Source organism: Pan paniscus, chromosome 2, assembly GCF_029289425.2.
Source record: "Pan paniscus chromosome 2, NHGRI_mPanPan1-v2.0_pri, whole genome shotgun sequence".
NCBI lineage: Eukaryota > Metazoa > Chordata > Mammalia > Primates > Hominidae > Pan > Pan paniscus.
In genome coordinates, this window is record NC_085926.1 from 43,935,282 (window position 1) to 43,953,265 (window position 17,984).

At 43.7% G+C, this 17,984-nt stretch overlaps 2 protein-coding genes across 2 annotated transcripts; one reads left to right on the forward strand and one right to left on the reverse strand.

Moving 5' to 3' along the window:
• Positions 1-705: 705 nt before the first annotated feature.
• On the reverse strand, positions 706-8,949 carry LOC117979638 (uncharacterized). The gene is made up of 2 exons (XM_034956238.2): positions 8,752-8,949; positions 706-7,890 (listed from the first exon to the last, which is right to left on the reverse strand). The coding sequence occupies exon 2, from the start codon at positions 7,489-7,491 to the stop codon at positions 6,826-6,828; it is 666 nt and encodes a 221-aa protein (XP_034812129.1). The 5' UTR covers positions 7,492-7,890; positions 8,752-8,949; the 3' UTR covers positions 706-6,825.
• Positions 8,950-9,180: 231 nt separating this feature from the next.
• Positions 9,181-16,617, forward strand: LOC117979550 (uncharacterized). The gene is made up of 5 exons (XM_055110854.1): positions 9,181-9,222; positions 9,673-9,714; positions 10,418-10,607; positions 10,664-11,453; positions 15,531-16,617. Exons 1-5 carry the CDS (start codon positions 9,181-9,183, stop codon positions 15,553-15,555), a joined length of 1,089 nt encoding a protein of 362 aa, XP_054966829.1. The 3' UTR covers positions 15,556-16,617.
• Positions 16,618-17,984: the final 1,367 nt, after the last annotated feature.

Below are 17,984 nucleotides of genomic sequence, written 5' to 3' on the forward strand. Positions count from 1 at the left end.
TTGCTTCTGTGGTGGTATGCTTTGAATCCTTTTTATGTTTTGTGCATGTACTACAGATTTTTACTTTGGTTTCCATGGAGCTTTAAAAAAAAAAAATCTTTAACAGGCAATTTTTCAAGCTGATAGCAATTTAATGTTGATTTCAACAATTCTACACTTTAATTCACCCACCCATTTTGTGTTTTTCTGTTTGTTTTTTACTTTTATTTTAGGTTCAGGGGTACATGCATAGGTTTGTTATATAGGTAAACATGTATCATGGGGGTTTGATATACAGATTATTTCATCACCCAGTTACTAAACCAGTATCCAATAGTTATTTTTTCTGCTCCTTTCCCTCCTCTCACCTTCCACCCTTTTCCACTAGTAAGCCCCAGCATCTGTTGTTTCCCTCTTTGTGTCCATGTGTTCTCATCATTTAGCTCCCACTTATAATTGAGAACACGCAGTATTTGGTTTTCTATTCCTCATTTTATGTTTCTGATGTCAAAATTTACATCATTTTATAATTTGTGTCCCTTAAACATTTATTTTAGCTATAGTTGTTTTTAATGGTTTTGTCTTAAAAGACAAAACCTTCATACTGAAAATAAAATTGCTCTATACACCATCATTGCAATATTAGAGTATTCTGAATATGGCTGAATATTACAGTATTCTGAATATGACTCTGTACTACTTATGTCATTGAGTTTTGTGGTTTCATATGCTTTATATTATTAATTAGCAGCCTTTCCTATCAGATTAAAAAACCCCCTTCAGCAATTCCTATAAGACAGGTCTGCTGATGATAAACTCTCATAGCCTTTGTTTGTCTGGGGAAGTTTTTATTTCTCCCTCATTTTTGAAGGACAGATTTGCTAGGCACAGTATTATTGGTTGACAGGTTGTTCTGTTTTCCCTTCAACACTTTGTATGTATCATCCCACTCTCTCCTACCCTGCAAGATTTCTGCTGAGAAGCCCATTGTATTGTTACTCACTTGTATGTAACAAGTTTTTAAAAATCTTTTGCTTCTCTTAGAATTTTTTCTTTGTCTTTGATTTTTGACAGTTTGTTTATTATGTGTCTTGATGAATTTTTCTTTAGCTGAATTTGATTGGTGACCTCTGCACTTCTGGTACCTGGAGGCTGTCATGTTTCCCCAGATTTGGGAAGTTTTCAGGCATTATTTCTTTAAATATGCTTTCTGGCCCTTTTCCTCTCTCATTTCATTCTTTATTCCTATTATGTAAATGTTATTTCTCTGGATGGTGTCTCAGAATTTCCATAGGCTTTCTTTATTCCCTTTCATTTTTTTCCTTTTTCTCCTTTGATGTATAATTTCAAATGTTCTCTCTCCAAGCTCACCAATTCTTTCTTCTGCTTGATTGAGTCTGCTGCTGAAACTCTCTACTTATTTCTTTGGTTCAGTCACTATATTCTTCATCCCTAGGATTTCTATTTGTTTAATGTTTCTATTTCTTTGTCAAAGTTCTCAATTTGTTCACATATTGCTGTCAAAATTTCATGTAATTTCCCATCTATATATTCTTACAGTTTGCTGAACTTCCTTAAAAATGATTATTCTGAATTCTTTGTCAGTCATTTCATAGATCTTCATTAGTTCAGGGTCCATTATTGGAACTTTATTAATTTCTTTTGACAGTGGCATGATTCTCTGATTCTTTGTAATTCTGTGTCCTTGCACTGGTGTATGTGCGTTTGAGGAAACAGCCACCTCTTTTGGCCTTTATAGGTATTCTCTGGCAAGCATAGACTTTTGTTATTTAGTCTAGCCTGGAATTCTGGAAGGGCTAGCTGATAACAACCCAGGCAGGCAAAATTTATTGCCAAGTTCTCTAGTTGGCTGGGCTACTACGTTTGCTCTGAGGTGGAGTGGAGCTGGCTCTGCTGCCCAGCAAGGCCACTGCCTTGGCCCTGCAAGCAGGCAGAGTTGCTTGCTGAGCTCTGTGATGACTTCTGATTGGGCACAGTCACAGGGTGTATTTCCTGGCTGGGTGGTGCCACTGTTGGAGTTCTGTAGTTAGACAAGGGTATAGGCTGAGCTCAAAGATTAGGTGAAGTCACAGCTCCAGATAGATGGGTCCAGAGGCTATGCTCCATAGAAATGGATAGTGGCAGGTGTCTCCCCGCCTGGGAAGTACCTTGGGGTGAAGTTGAGCAGAGCTGCTGTTTGTACTAGCAGGTTAAACAGGACTAGCCCTTTTGCTCTGCAGAAATCCAGGGTGCGTGGCATCTTTCTGCTTGGGCCAGGCTTTGGGGTGTCTGCCTATTTTAAATTATATTGTTTTTGTTGCCGTTGTTATTGTTGAATTTTAAGAGCTATTTTTATAGTCTGACTATTAATTCCTTATCTCATATATGATTGACAAATGTATTCTCCTATTCTTTGGATTGTCTTTTTATTCTCTTAATAGCGTCCTATGATGCACAAAAGTTTTTAATTTCAATACAGTCCAATTCTTTTGTTACCTATACTTTCAGTATTATAGTCAAGAAATCATTGCCAAATCCAACATCACGGAACCATAAACTTTTTATTGAACAAAATGAATTTTGGAATTTCATCAATTACCAGCAAAAAAAACCTTAAAATATTCATGAATGTCCAAATTCTACATTATAGTTAGACTGAAGTTGAAGGAATGGGAAAAGACATACCATTCAAATATTAATTTTAAAAAGCAGAAGTGCTTTTTAAAGTACTTTTTAAAGCCAATGCTAGATAAAATAGACTTCAGAGCAAAAAAATTTATTAGAGACAAGGATGGACATTATAAATGGTAAAAAGATCAACCTACTAAAAAGATGTAACAATCTGAAATGTGTAAGCACCAAACCACAGAGCCTCCAAATATACAAAGGAAAACGTGTAGAACTGAAAGGAGAAATAGACAAATCTACAATTATAGTCGGAAATTTCAACACTCCCCTCTTAGCAACTAATAGAACTACTACACAGAAAATTGTTCAGGACATAGACAAACTCAACAAAATCATTAACCAACAGGAGCTAATTGACATAGGTTGGACACTTCACCCAACAACAGCAGAATATACATTTTTCTCAAGAGCCCATGGAACACAGACCATATCTTGGGTCATTAAAAAAAAACTCAGCAAACTTAACTGAAGCATACAGAGTGTATTCTCTCGCCATAATAGAATAAAACTAGAAATCAGCAGAAGAAAGATAAGAGAAAAATCTCCAAACATTTGGAATGTAAACAACACACTTCTAAATAAATCAAGGGTCCAAGAGAAAGCCTCAGAAAAAATTTTAAATATAATAAAACTGAATGAAAGTTAAAACACATGTCAAAATTTGTGAGACACAGTTAAAGCAGTGCCAAGAGGGAAATTTATAGCACTAGATGCTTACATTAGAAAAGAAGAAAAGTCTCAAACCAGTAATGTAAATTCCTATTTCAAGAAGCTAGAAATGTACAGCAAAATAAATGCAAAGCAACAAGAGGAAGAAAAAAAATAAAGAGAGCAAAAATCAATTAAATTGAAAATAAGAATATAATAGAGAAAAATCAATGAAACCAAAAGCTGGTTCTTCAACAAAATCAATAAAATGGATAAATCCCTAGCAAGACTGACAAAAGTAAGGCCAGGTGTGGTGGCTCGTGCCTATAATCTCAGCACTTTGGGAGGCAGAGGCAGGAGGATCACTTGAGCCCAGGAGTTGAAGACAGTCTGGGCAAAATAGGGAGACCCTGTCTCTATGAAAATTAGCAAGGCATGGTGGTGCATTCCTGTAGTCCCAGCTACTTGGGAGGCTGAAGTGAGCCCAGGAAGTCAAGGCTGCAATGTGCTAAGATTATGCCACTGCATTCCAGCCTGGGCAACAGAGGGAGACCCTGTCTCAAAAAACAAAAAACAAAAACAACAACAACAACAACAAAAAACTGATGAAAATAAGGCACAAATAACCAGTATCAGGAATGAAACTGGTGTATCACCACAGGTCCTGCAGTCGTTATAAGGGAAATCAACAGCTTCATGTTCAACTCATTAGAATAAATACAAAAGCTTAGAAAATTGAACCAATTTCTTGAAAACCATAAATTACAAAAACTCAACCAAGATGTAGCAGATAATCTGAACAATCCAATAACTATTACAGAAATTAAATTTGTAATTTATAACCTCATTTAAAAATGTCCAAGGTCAAATGATTTTATTAAAGGATTCTACCAAACATTTAAATAATCGATAGCAATTTTACACAATCTCTTCCACAATATACAAGAGGAGGGAACACTTCCCAGTTCATTTTATAAGGCCCTGATACTGAAACCAAACAGAGTAAAAAAGAAACTAGTAAAGTTCATGTCAATTTCTCTTATGAACTTCAATGCAAAAATCCTTAACAAAATTGAATCCAAGTATGTATAAGAAGAATTCTACATCATAACCAAGTGGGATTTATTCCAGGTGGGCAAGGCTGGCTCAACATTTGAAAATCAATCAGTGATATCAATTCACCATATCATACGATCATGTCATTTCATGCAGAAAAAGCATATGACAAAATCTTACACACATTTATTATAAAAACTCAAAGCAAGTTAGGAATAGATGAAATTACCTCAATTAGATTTTTTAAAAAATCTATAAAAACCCTGCAGCTAATATATTTAAAGGTGAAAGACTGATTGCTTTTCCCCTAAGATCAGGAATAAGGCAAATATATCTGCTCTCACCACTCATCCAACATGGTATTGAAAGTTCTAGCCACTTTGAAATAAGACAAGAAAAAAATAATGAAAGACATACAGATTGGAAAGGAAGAAATAAAACTGTCACTATTTGCAGATAACATGATTGTTTACTCAGAAAATTCCTAGAAGTGAGAAGCAAATTCAGCATGGTTGAAGTATACAAGATCAACACGAAAACAGACCCACACAAATATGCCTGCTGGAATTTTAAAAAATAAATCTGCAAAAGCAATTCAATGGAGGAAAAAGAACCTTTCCAACAAATGATGCTGTAACAATTGGGTATCCACAGGCAAAAACTGTACCTCAACCTAAACTTCACATCTCAGAAACAAATTAACTGAAAATGGATCACAGATACAATGTAAAATGTAAAACTAAACTCACTTTTAAAATTAAAGAAAATCTTCCAGATTTAGGGCTGGGCGAAAGTTCTTACACTTGACACCAAAAGCAAGATCCATAAAATGAAAGATTGGTAAATTGAGTCTCCTCAAAATTGGAAAGTTTTCCTCTGCAAAAGCCCATGTGAAGAGAATGAAAAGACAAGCTAGAGACTGGAACAAAATATTTGCAAACCATGTATCTCACAAAGGACTTTTCCTAGAATATATAAAGAACTCTTCAAAATGCCACAGTAAAAAATAAAAACAAACCTCTAATTAGAATATGGGCAAAACATGGGAACAGACATTCCACGAGAAAAGAAATAAAGAAAAAGAAAAGGGTATACAGATGGCAAATCAGCACATAAAAAGATGCTCACTATCATTACCTTAGCCACCAGAAAAATGCAATTTAAAACCACAGTGAGATATTACTTACCTATCCGAATGACTAAAATAAAAAAACAGTGACACCACCAAATGCTGCCAAGTGTGAAGAAAAAAATTGATCACACCTACATTGCTGCTGGGATTGTAAAATGGCACAGGCAATCTGGAAAAGAGTATGGCAGTTCTTACAAAACTAAACGTGTGCTTACCACATAACCCAGCAATTGCCCTCTTGGGCGTTTATCCCAGAGAAAACTTATGTTCCCACAAAAACCTGTACATGAATGTTCACAGCAGCTTTATTTGCAACGGCCAAAATCTGGAAACAACCCTGCAATAAGTCCTTCAATGAGAGAATGGTTAAATAATCTACTGTCGTGGTACCTCCATCCCATGAATATTACCCACTAATAAAAAAGAATCATCTATTGATAATACATAATAATTGGATACATTTCAGGGGAATTATGCTGAGTCAATAAAGACAATCCGAAAATACTACATTATTGTATAATTTCATCTGTACAACATTCTTGAAACGACAAAATTGGAAAAAATTGAAAGTAGATTAGTAGTAGTCAGGGATCGCCACTCACCCTCCAGGTAGGTGTGGTTATAAAAGGCAAAAAGAGGGATCCTGTGATAAGTTCGGTTCTGCATCTTGACTGTGGTGGTAGTTGAATTTACACATGTGATAAAATTGTATAGAATTATTTACACACACACAGAGGTTGAAGGAGAGAGAAATGAGTACAAGTAAAACGGGAAATCTCAGTAAGATGGGTGGGGTTATACCAATGCTAGTATCCTGGTTGTGATATTGCACCATAGTTTTGGGAATTTTTACCACTGGGGGAAACTGGGTAAAGGGTGGGTGCACAGGATCTCTCTGTATTATTATTATTTTTTACAACTGCACGTGAATCTATGATTATCTCGAAACATTTAAATATATATTTTTTAATGTGTGAATACTACTGGGCTATATATTTTTTAAAAATAAAGTACAATCGTCTTAAGAACGCAAAGGCCAAGGGGCAGAAGGCTATTTCTTAAATTTTAAGAAACCACCTAGTTCACAGGTGCCACCTCCTCACTTTGCTGTCAGCGACGTGATGTGCTCTGCAGTGCTGGAATTGAGAGTTCAAGAGAGAGACACCGGTCCTGGCCTCTCAGTGTTCAGGTGTGTGTATAGGTGGGCGTTGGTGTGAGAACGAGCGAGAGAAAGCGGGAGCAAGAGCGAGAGCTATGCCTCCCTTAGTGTCAGGGAGGGTGGCCGGCTGATGAAGGTGCTGTGCAGAAAGCCGGGGAAGGGCTTAAAGAGGGTGCTGGCGCCTCGGGAACGCCCTCCCGCTGCACCCTACAGGAGGTCGTGGGCGGTGGCTTAACAGCCCCAGTGCAGAGCTTGAACCCCACCGTCCAGAAGGAAAGGTGAGTGGGGGACCCGGGCGGGAGGTTGAGGCCTGCCAGCAGCGGCCCTCAGGCGTGCTGGGCAGCACGGCTAGCAGAGGCGGCGCCTGGTCTTGGATGCTGCAGCGGAGACGCCAAGGAGACTGAATGCAGGGAGCGAGGCGTAGCGGCCGCGGAGGGTGGGGCCGCCCGGAAATCCAGGCGGCGCCAGCCTTGTAGCATCTGCAGGCCGGGGGCGCGCACACGAGGGGCACGTGGGTATGGAGGAACCGGCGCGGCGGGGCCTCCTTCCTGCAGCGCCGCGGCGGTCGAGTGCCCGTGCTGGAGGAACGGCGAGTGGGGTGCCTGCCCCGCGCAGGCGGTACCCGCCGCCCCAGCTCCGCACACAGCAGGCACGGCCAGGGACCGGGACCGTGGCCCAGCGCCTGGAGGCGCTCTCCACGCGCATCTTTCCCGATGCCGGGGCGGGAAGCCGAGTGGCTTTGTCCGGAGATGCCAGGGGATGTGGGCAGGGGACGAAGAGGCTTCCCAACTGGCCAAACCCTGGCTTGAGGAAAGACTGAGGTGGTCATTGACCCGTGGGAGCGCCCTGGGGCTTCGAGGGAACGGCAGCCGAGCCCGGGAGACTGGTGTTGGGCACCCGCGGGGGCCGGCGGGTTCCACGTGGGTGGACCCCGAGCTGAGGGCAGGGTAGGGTCGCGGATCGCTGACCTATGGGCTCCCTTACTCCCGCACAAGGACACCTGCACATGGACCCGGGCTTCCACCCGCTTCTGGCTGGGTTGGCGCCGGGAGCGCGCAGGGGAGGGACGGCGGCGGAGTGCGGGGTTTGGCGGGTGAGGTGGGTGAGGTGTGGCCGCCGGGGAGGGGGCGAAGGCACTAGAAGGCTGCGGTCGCGCTGTCGCTGCTGTTCCCACCGTCGGCGCGGGGCGCGGAGGGGGCGGAGAGGTGCCTGCCAGTCGCACTGTGGTCTAGGGGTAAAAGGAAAAGGGTCCATGTAAAGGAGAAAGGGCAGGCAGAGACTCTTGCTGGTGCCAGCAGGCGCGGAAGGATGTGGCCGCGGGGACTTGGAGTTTAGAGGGCAACGCTGGGTGTCATAATGCCGGAGATGACCCCGGGCGCAGCGGCGATTCCAGTTGGGTAGAGCTACAGAGAACGTGGCCCGAGAAGGGGAGCTTCCTTAAATTAGACATATCCTGTGTTGTCCTAAACCTAGCATTTACTCTCTCCCACCCCGCTCCCACAACCTCCAGGGTCCTAGCGGAGTCATTTAAGCGCTCAGTACTACCAGCTTCATTTTAGGTAAAAATCAAGACTAATTCTGCACTTTATTAACCTCCTCGTACCCAAGTCACCACGGGGCAGCTTTTCACAGCCCTAAGGCGTGGTCACTTCAAGCCCACAGCGAGTTGCTTGTGTCCTCGGCTTCTGCTCGGCAAATCTCGGACGATGCCACCGGAGGACGCTGAAGGCAAAGGCTGGTGGGGCCAGGCGCCGGCGAGACTGCCGCGCTAGCACAGCTTCCGCGGGAGCCGAGTGCTGACGGGCCTCGCGACCCCCTCCCGAGGGCAAACGGCTCGGCCCTCCGGGGACACTTGGTCAGTGTCACTCTCTCCCTACCGGGTGTCGCGCATTTTCTCAACAGAACGTGACCCTGTAGACGGATGAACTCCGAATCGGCAAAACCCGCCTGCCCTTGTCTAGTCTCTCTGCCCCACCACACCTCTGCCCTTCACTGCGGACTGCGCCGTGTGCGCTCCGGGACCGCCCCTGCACCTTCGCCCACAGCTCCCCATTCCCAAGGCAGCCGGAGGAAGACCTTTCCGAGTTACCTGTCTCACGTCAGCAGCCACACCGAGGCGGTCCCCCTCGCACCACTCCCCAAGTGCAGAGCCCCTGAAAGTCCGAGGCTCCTGTGCCACGCACCCTCCCCCCTGCGGGGCGACCCCGCGTGTGCGTGTTTGTGTCACGCGTTTAATCGCACAGAGTAATTCCCAAACGTGCAAGACAAAGCATTTCAAGCAAAGATGGTCCAGAGTTCAAATTGGAAAGCACATCTCGAGGCGCTGAATCTGTTCTCGCCGTCTGCCTCGGTCTCTGGGGCGTCGCATCCAGGAGAAGGGTTTTAACTCCCTGCCAGATCCGCTCGGAATTAGCTCTTCTGGCGGTGCAGCAACAAGTGGCCCCGCCGCCTCCCTTGTGCACTCGGAGGGACTACACCCTCCTCCTCTCCCAGCCCCTAGTCCTAACAGGAGTAGGTAATGGCGGGGAAAGGGGGAGGTGACGAGAGCGGGGAGAAGGAAGTACATATTTTTTAATTGTGAAATTGTCTGTCTGCGTGCTGTGCCCTGGGATTCTCTTGTCTCAATCAACTTCAATTTTAACGTGGCCGTAACGTTAAGATTAAGACCTAGAAATGAAAACGTACCCACCTTTCTTATTACAAAGGTCGTTTGTTGTTGTTGTTGTTTTAAAACACCAAGTATCCCCCCCCACCCACGGACTTATACTTTGTTTATGAGATTTCTCCAACCTTGGTGGTTTGGATAAATGAGGTGGGGGAGGGGAGGACCAAGGGCAGCAAGACGTCCACTACGAAAATAAGATACTTACTAATTTAATAGGGCCGTTCCTTTTTACATAAGATGCTCCCCCACCCCCCACCAATTTACAATAGGTAAACTTTGAGCTTCCTCAAAGTTTCGCTATCTAGCGTTTATGCCCGAAGCTTTACGAATAAACTCCCTTTCCAGGTAAACCTGCCCAACCCTTGTCCTATGCCCAGCGAAGCCCAGGTACGATGGGTCAAGGACCCCTGGCTTCCACATTGTCTGAGTCACGTTCCAGTTGGAAAGGCCATCTTGGGCGAGGGACGTGTTGCCCGACTGGTCTAAATAAGGAAAGAAAGTGGAGTACCAAAGAATCAAGGGCCTCTGTTCCTCCCCATCCCGCCACCACCACCACCGGTCCCCGGGCTCTGCTGAGCGCTGCGGCGGTCTTGGCTGAAAACTGCGTCCCCGCCCAAATCGAGCGCAAAACTCCCTTGGACAGAAGTTTGAAATAATCCAGTGTAGAAACAGACTTCTCCGTCCAATTTGGTTTTAATCAGTAATCATATAAGTATACCCACATAACCACCTAAGTGGAGAGCAGACGCCCAGATTCACGGTCCCCACGTGTTGCTGGAGTTGGCGCAGACGCGTGTGCGGGCATAGCGGCGGACGTGACACCGCATTTTCTCCGAATTCCTGCCATCTAGGGTGGTGCCGCCCCAAGAGGGGGCCGTGGGGAGGTGGGGTAATAGGCTGCGCAATCCACTTGCTCTGGGGGAGCTTAGGGTTCAGAGCAGAGCGCAACTCCGGGGGGCTATCGCACAGCCCCATTCTCCCACACCAGAAAAGCAATGCTCCTTATGGATGATTAATAGCCGGGCTTCTCCTGACCATGCGGCGCGTCCCTGCCGGCACCACTTAATTGTTTTAATTTGACCTTTATTAGCAACGTGCTCCCAGAGGCTGCGAGTTGGATTCGCACCACGATAACCGCCCTCTCCCCTTCCACCCAGCCGGCTTCCTGGGAAGGATCGGGGACTGCAGCTCCCGCGACGCCTCCTCCTCCTCCTGCGCAGGGAGCAGGCCTGAGTTCCTCCACGTAATGACCTGGGAGACCTCAGGCATCCCGGGGCCTGGTCGGAGGGTCTTCGGGCCCTGGAGCTGGGCGGTGTCTGCAGTGCACCGCCGTGAGTTTCTCCCGGGTACAATGTGCTGGTGTGCAGAGAGGAGGAAAGGAAAAAAAAAAAAAACCCAACACCACTCTTAAGTGGCACTGGCATCTATGAAGTGGCGGTGGTCTACACTGAGCGTGCCCTTGCCTGGAGGTGTAGGGGGCGGTTACTGCAGCCGAGGGGAGGGTACTGCGGCCAAGGGCAGGGCGAGAGGACAGTCAAGGCCGGCTGGCCGCGTGGGAGCCTTTCCTCTCCGGGTTCAGCAGCCGGAATCACCAGCACTGCGGCTAAAGGGGCTGGTAGGCTCTCCTGCACCCCGCGTGCTCCTCCGCCTTCTCTGTGTCCCCCGGCTTTTCCAGGAGGAAGATGGGGTGCCCATCGCGAATGGGGCGCGCCGGGCCGCCTGGCCGGGCGGTCACGTGTCCCCCCTCCCCCGCCACTGCGGCGGGAGTTCCAATCAGAGCGCGCCAGGGGGCTCCTCCCGGGCAGGAACCACCCGGCTCGGTGGCGGAGGGTGGGCCGCCGTCACCTGACCGCCCGCCCCCGCCCCCCGCGAGTAAGGGGCGGTGGTAGCGTCTGCTCGGTTACAAATGGCCCCTCCCGCCCGGCTCGCCCGCTCGCTCGGGCTCGGCGCGGACCCGCCTGGGCGTGCTCCTCCCGCCGGCTCCAGGCGTCCCACCGCCCTGCCCGGCGCCAGCCCGCGGTCCCAGCCACTCCTGAGGGCGCGCCGGGCACCCAGCGCGTAGGCTCGCCCACGGAGGTCGCCACGGAAGTCTGGACCGCCGAGGCGTGTGGCTCGTCTACCGGCAGGTGAGCGTGCACCGCGGGCGTGGGATGCTGTGGGGACAGTGCGGGGGACGTGTGGGGTCTTCGGATGCGAACGCGAAACCGTGCGATGCCCAGGTCAAGTTTGCAGAGAGAGTCTGCGGTGTCTGTCTCCTTGGCCTCCTCTTGATGCTCCTGCGGGTTGGGGGCTCGGACCAAAGCTTCGATTTGGGGGAAGGGCTTCAGGACATTCTTGCCTTGAGATACTTGACAAAGGTTGAAAAGACACATCAGGTGGGAGCTTGTAGCTGCTGCTGATGGGGTGAGACAGGTGCAGTCGAGTGTGCATGCATATGTGTGTGGCTCCTGGGTAAGGGTCAGCTCGAGATGGGGAGAAGCCTCTGCGACGGGTCATTCTGTCCCCAAGAGGCACTTAGATTCCGGAGAGTGAAATTGAGCCGCTCTGAGGTGGTCACTAGATGTTATGGCAGCAAACCAGTGACCCCCAGTATTTCTGATATGACCCTGTAGTAGCAGGAGTGCAGATGGTTCAGTACAGAGTGTGTGAGGTTTTAAGGCACCCAGAAAAGATTCCTTTTACCTTATAACTTCTTGACAGAAATTAGTATTAAAAGTGCTGAATCATGCAAAAAGATTAGGAAAATAATTTACTTAATGTTTTGATAAAGTTTTCCAAAGCTAATAATATCTGCATTTTTGGATCAATGCTTTAAATTTAAGATGTAGGCACTAGGTATTTAAAATCATATTTTAAGACTGTGCCCTTGGCTTTATGACTATCGGTTGCTTTTCTTTCTTTATGATTAGTTGTATCCATTCATTACTTCTTACCACTTTCACTACCCTCAAAACAAACAAAACCCCGGAAAAAAACCCAAGACATGGGATTTTTATTTTTATTTTATTTATTTATTTATTTTTGATGTGTTCATGATTGTAAAGGGAGTGGAGGTATCAGTCCTGGGAAATAAAAAAATCCTCCTCTGATGAATGCAGTGATGGCCAATTTGATCAATTTGATTTGTCATATGCCACTGAAGGGAATGTCAAGCTGATAACATGCAGACTGGAGAGAAAATGAAACAGGAGTTGCCCATTGAGGAAGACATAAGCCCTTATCCGATTGCACTCAGTGAAGGAGCTGGAGGGTAGTCCTTCCACATTGGAACCTGAGTCCTTGGTGGAGGTGCAGTTTTTGATGCAAGTTCTGAGGTCAGACACCATGTAACATAAAGATGAATTTTAAAAAAAATCAGAGTCAGGATTAGTAAAATGGGTGTGTCCAGCGACAGCCTTTGCCCATTTACTCTTGGCTGCACTGTCTGAAATGCTCAGTGGCCTGCTGACTCATAAGGGAACAAGCATGGCTTAGCAAGATTGGATTTTACTTGTAGACTCTAAAGAACTGTACTTGTTAAAAAAAAAGATTTTTGAAAAAGCATCATCGGAGACATCCATAATAGAGAAGCTAGTCTCTCTTTCTCACATCTCTTCTTCCAGGAGGTTTCTCCTTGATTCCTTGACTTGTCACCTTTATTTCAATACCTGTCATCCATGCTTGTGCAAAACACATTTGATTTGACACAAAGGTTTTAATCTGAATCTTAACATAAGAAACGGTGGGACTCTTAGCAACATGATTATTTCAAAGGTATTTTTGAAGGATACTGAAAAACTGGAATATGAACGATTAATTGAGTTTTCTTTACAGCACAGACTCCCTTAACATTGCATGCAAGACCAGGGAGCCCCACCCTGTTTCTGAGCATCTGCATGAAAGACCAGGAAAGGAATTCGACAATTGCAGTGGTGCAGGGAGAGGCAGCTTCTAGGCTTGGGCATTACCTTTATTTAAATAATTACTAACAATTTTGGAGGGTAGGCTTTAATCCATAGGCAGGTCTTAAAAAGCACAGTGTTATTTCTTTTCACCTGTCAGCTTGTTAAAATGTCCATTTAACTTTGAGAGGTTGATTTTGTTAGAAAAGGGATACAGATCGAGAGCTTCCAAATTTTAAGATCCTAGGGCTAAAAGCCATAATTGATTGGAAGGACATATATTAAAGCATACAGTGAAGCCAAAAAGAGTTATTTTTGCTTTGATATTCTTAATAAAATTTTTTTTATAAAACTAAGTTTTTTAGAAAGAGGGGGGCTCCTTTTTAGGCAGTGAATGGAATAAATCAGCTTGTGCGATAGACCAGCACCTGGCATCTCAGTTTGAACAGAGATGCATAATTGGAGCAAGAAACAGATGAATGAGCTTACCTTTTACTGCTTGGTCCTTCAAACAGAACCCAGTCATTTCACATCAGATTAGAGGAAGGCCATTTCTACAACAAGACAAGGAGATTTCAAATCTTGTTTCAAATCTATGGGAAAGAAAATGTTTTGAGCTGCTCTGAAGAAAGAGGCATTATAAATTTACAGTTCATTATTATAGTTAGGTTTATCCGCATCATCTACTGCAGATAGCGGGTCTGACCAAGAAGAAAAGAGATACAAAGACTTTTTTTCTTTCCTTTTTTTAAGACAAAATTTTCAAAAGGATCCCTTCTTGGTTACCTTCCATTTTTTAAGGTAAATATATCATTTACGGAAGAGAAAATGATACGTTTTCCCTTGATGGCTAGAGTGAATTAATGCATTTTCAGACCTGAATGTCGTGACCAGTTAGCAGCATCTCAACAGCTCTTCCAGTCTAACGTGATACTCTAGGTGAAAATTGCAGGTTCTGTTCTGAACTCATAATCTTAAGCTGCTGAAACTACCTTCTGCTTTTTTCCTGTGTTTTTTTTTTCTTATATTATCTTTCCCCTCTTTTAAATCCACAAACTATACCTACAAATCCTAGCACCTAGAAGGCTTTGAGAGTCACCAGGAACACACAATCAGGTAAATTGTCTGTGATTGCGGGTCATTCTAAAATCAAAATAGATTTCAGCGGCGGCTTCAAGAATCAAATTGGTCGGACGTCTCTGGTGCTTTGCTCAGATGCCGGCGCCCTAGCAGCCTGCTTTCAAAGAGGGTCTTTTCCTAAGATATGCAGTGATTATTTTATGGAAATTAGCTCTACCCACTTGCACAGTTAATTGCAGTATGAGAAGGTTCCAGAACAGTACCTCCTTGAGTTCGACAGTAAATATGCACACATCATTGTATGACGAGCATTCCAGAACACCCACCTCCCAGCGAAGTAAATTTGCTGGCTGAATAAACACCTGGGCTGCTTTAGCCCACAAATGGCAACAAGTCTCATGTTTTACCACAAATGTACACTAAGCCTTTTTAGGACACTGCAGAGCCTTGTAGCATGGAAAGGGGCATCTGATGTCTGATTTCTTGTAGAGTTGGCCTCCAAGAATCTCTCTTTTTCCACTTGAGGAGTCAGGTTATGAGTTTTTTTTTTGAAGAATTTGAAGAAAACTGTTTGCTCATCCACTTATTACAGGGAATTGTAGTTAGTAATATCTTTGGCGTTAAGTATTTAAAAATTAATGATATTTTTGGGTGTGTGAGGGTTGGATTGAGGCAATAGAGAGTATCCTTTAGAAAAACCATTTGGAAATTGCTGCTCCTTTAAAATTATGTGACATTAAACACTTGTACATGCATCTCTGCAAAATTCAAGAAATGTGCTTTGGTGTGCGCATTGTGCCACATACACATGCATCCTACACAAACTGGAATTGCTATTTAGGACTGTTAAACTCTTCATTTTGAGGAGACTTAACTTGGGTAGTGGGGAGGGTTTTTATTTGTTTCTTTCCTGGTAGAAGTGGGCTCTGAATCTGTTGTACTTAGGATCTTACTTAGTAGGTAGGACCATCAAGAAAAGACAGTGAATGAATAGTTATTAAAAGTAGATAAAGTACATTTTTTTTTTTTTTTTTTTTGCAGTGTGTCATCGTTTAGGTTGCTAATTTAAAAGTATTTCAGCTCTGGATTTTAGAACTAAAAATATCATGAGAAATAGTTTTCGTTCAGATGTAGCTCAAGATGCATCTCTCCCTTGTTCAAATTACTATGTATCCTCCTTGCTTCTCATGGAATTTGGAAACTATCCCAACTGCTAATGATCTAAACATTTTGGTCTTACAGGTGTTCTTTTGATCACAATGGATAGTGACTCTTCTCTTCTGCCTGAGAGTGGTTCAAAATGTAAGTTCAGTAAACTAAATAATTAAATATTAATAATTCTGAACATCTGTGCAGAGCAGTTCTTCCTATTTTTCATTCCTTCTGCCTAAGGACTCTAGCTTCATAAATAAGAATCTAGAAGGAAGTGCTATACCCTTGAGTAGGGGGTGGGGGGAGCCTAACCTAGATGAACGTTTATTCACTACCCAGCAGCGTAACTTTATATGACTGCAATCACAGCCATTGATTCCTGCGCACCCCCACTGCCCCCATGTTATTTTCATGGTAATAGAATACGAACCTTTGGTGCTTGGGTAATGCTGAATTGACACTTCCCTAGATGTCACACGTTTCTGTGTGGCCCTGCCTGTTCTAATCTTCTCTTGGTTCAAGCAGATGGCTTCTGATATGTAGAAACATCCAGGCCCAGAAACAGAGGTTTTTGTTTTGTTTTGTTTTGTTTTGTTTTGTTTTTGGGGTGGCCCGATGAAATCCTATGGCTACTGTCAAGCTACCTTTCTTACCGAATGTACATTAATCAAAATGCTATAACCCAGCTGGTGACGTTTAGGCTGTTAGGATCTGGTACACATAAATTATAAAATGGAAAGTGTTAAAGTGTACGGGAAGCCATTGCTGTTTCACACAGAGTTTGAATGGTGAGGGATTTTACAGATTTCCCAGGGCTGGATCCACCTTTTCCATTTGAAGGATATCAAGTACTTCCAAGTATGGCTGTTTAAAGAGTGAACTCTCAGTCTCTGAAAGGAACCTAGTGCTGATTTGGACCCCTCCCTACTTCCTTAGAAATCTCAACATGTGATTTAAGATATTTTTGAGAACTTCTTAGGCATTCGATGCATTTCATCAGTGGTCAGGCTATAGAAAGCTGATTTTTATTAGGAAAACTATCTCTTCTACCTTCTCTTATCCCTTGTTTTTTTGCCTTCCTGTCTGTGCTCCCTTTCCCAAAACATAGATTTTCATGTAATTCAGTTCACTAAATATCACTTCCATTTTTGCTTCTCTGCAGAGTTTATTGCTAGAGCTGCTGATAGACTTTTGGCGCAGATAGTATATTGATCACTTGAAATCTCATTTGAGCTTGACTGAATATACATAATGGGGTGTCAATCGGGGAAAAATCTCATAATAAATGGCAGGTGACTTATATTCATGAGAAAAAAAAGTCTTGGGCCGCACACAAAATACCATGTTTACTGTAGCATGACAGACTGATTTTGCTCGTCTCCATCATATTCATCTGGTGGGTGTTTAATAGCAAAGGCAAGGTTAGAATACCAAGATCCTGGAAACTTTCTTTGTTTATGTGGGAAGCATTTTTGTATACTCTATACAGTATAAGCATCTTCTAGAACTACAGCCAGCAAGAAAGATCTTTTCTACCTGAGAAATTCAGAAATTGCAAACAAATCTGTTTAAGTTGGTGTGTATTTAAAATCAGCTACTGATTTATGCAGTCCATATTTTTTAAATTTTTACCATGTGTGTATCAGTGCATACACTCACTGTATGCAAATATCATTTTCAGTGTGTATATGGGAGAGCACAGTATATTTAGAGAAAAGTCTGCTTTACATAAATTATTTTTAAGAACAACTGAGCAGAGGAGTAGCCATGCGTTAGGAAAGCCAAATCTTTTTTTCTTTTTTTAAGTTTCCCATTGAATGATAAGGAATTTCTCTTTTAAAGTTTTATATGTAATTCTTTAAAATCAATTTTCCTGATAGAGCAGTCATTATGATGGTAGATATGTCTGGGAAAGTGACATTTTGGGTTACTTTATACAGCTGACTTGATAGCTGACTTCGTTGTGGCTGATTGTTTGGAAACATGGGGGTATCTATCATATTAGCTGTAACCCTGCTTCATGCCAGGACAGTGTGGGGTACATCATGTTTTTCCCAGTCTGCTAGGTGGGGTGCAACTCAACTTCCATCAGGAATTCTTCATCTCCTGTAAATGAATGAAATCAACTGGCTCTTTGCTAACAGGGTTCTAATTTTCTTTTTTTTTATAGTCAAAAAAATTAATAATAATGGTACCCTGGACAAACATCTCCTTCAGTCCTTGTACAATATCTCAAGATTTTAAAAAGTGTTTTATGTCAGAGTTTTCACTTTTTTAGCCTCAGGTCAAATATGATAGCCAGAGGAATCTGCTTACCACAGATGCAAAATAGGACAAGTGACATTATTAAGATATAAAAGACATGACATCAAGCCCTGATCATACAGACTGTTTTTCCATAGCAAGATTTTTTGCCGTTTCATCTATTTTACTGAAATGCTTCCAATTTGCTTTTTAAGGTTTTTGATTAGCAGTCAGAGAGAATGTAAATATGCTGAGAAATGGGATTATCTGAGAACTAACCAGTTGCAGAGGTTTAACAAT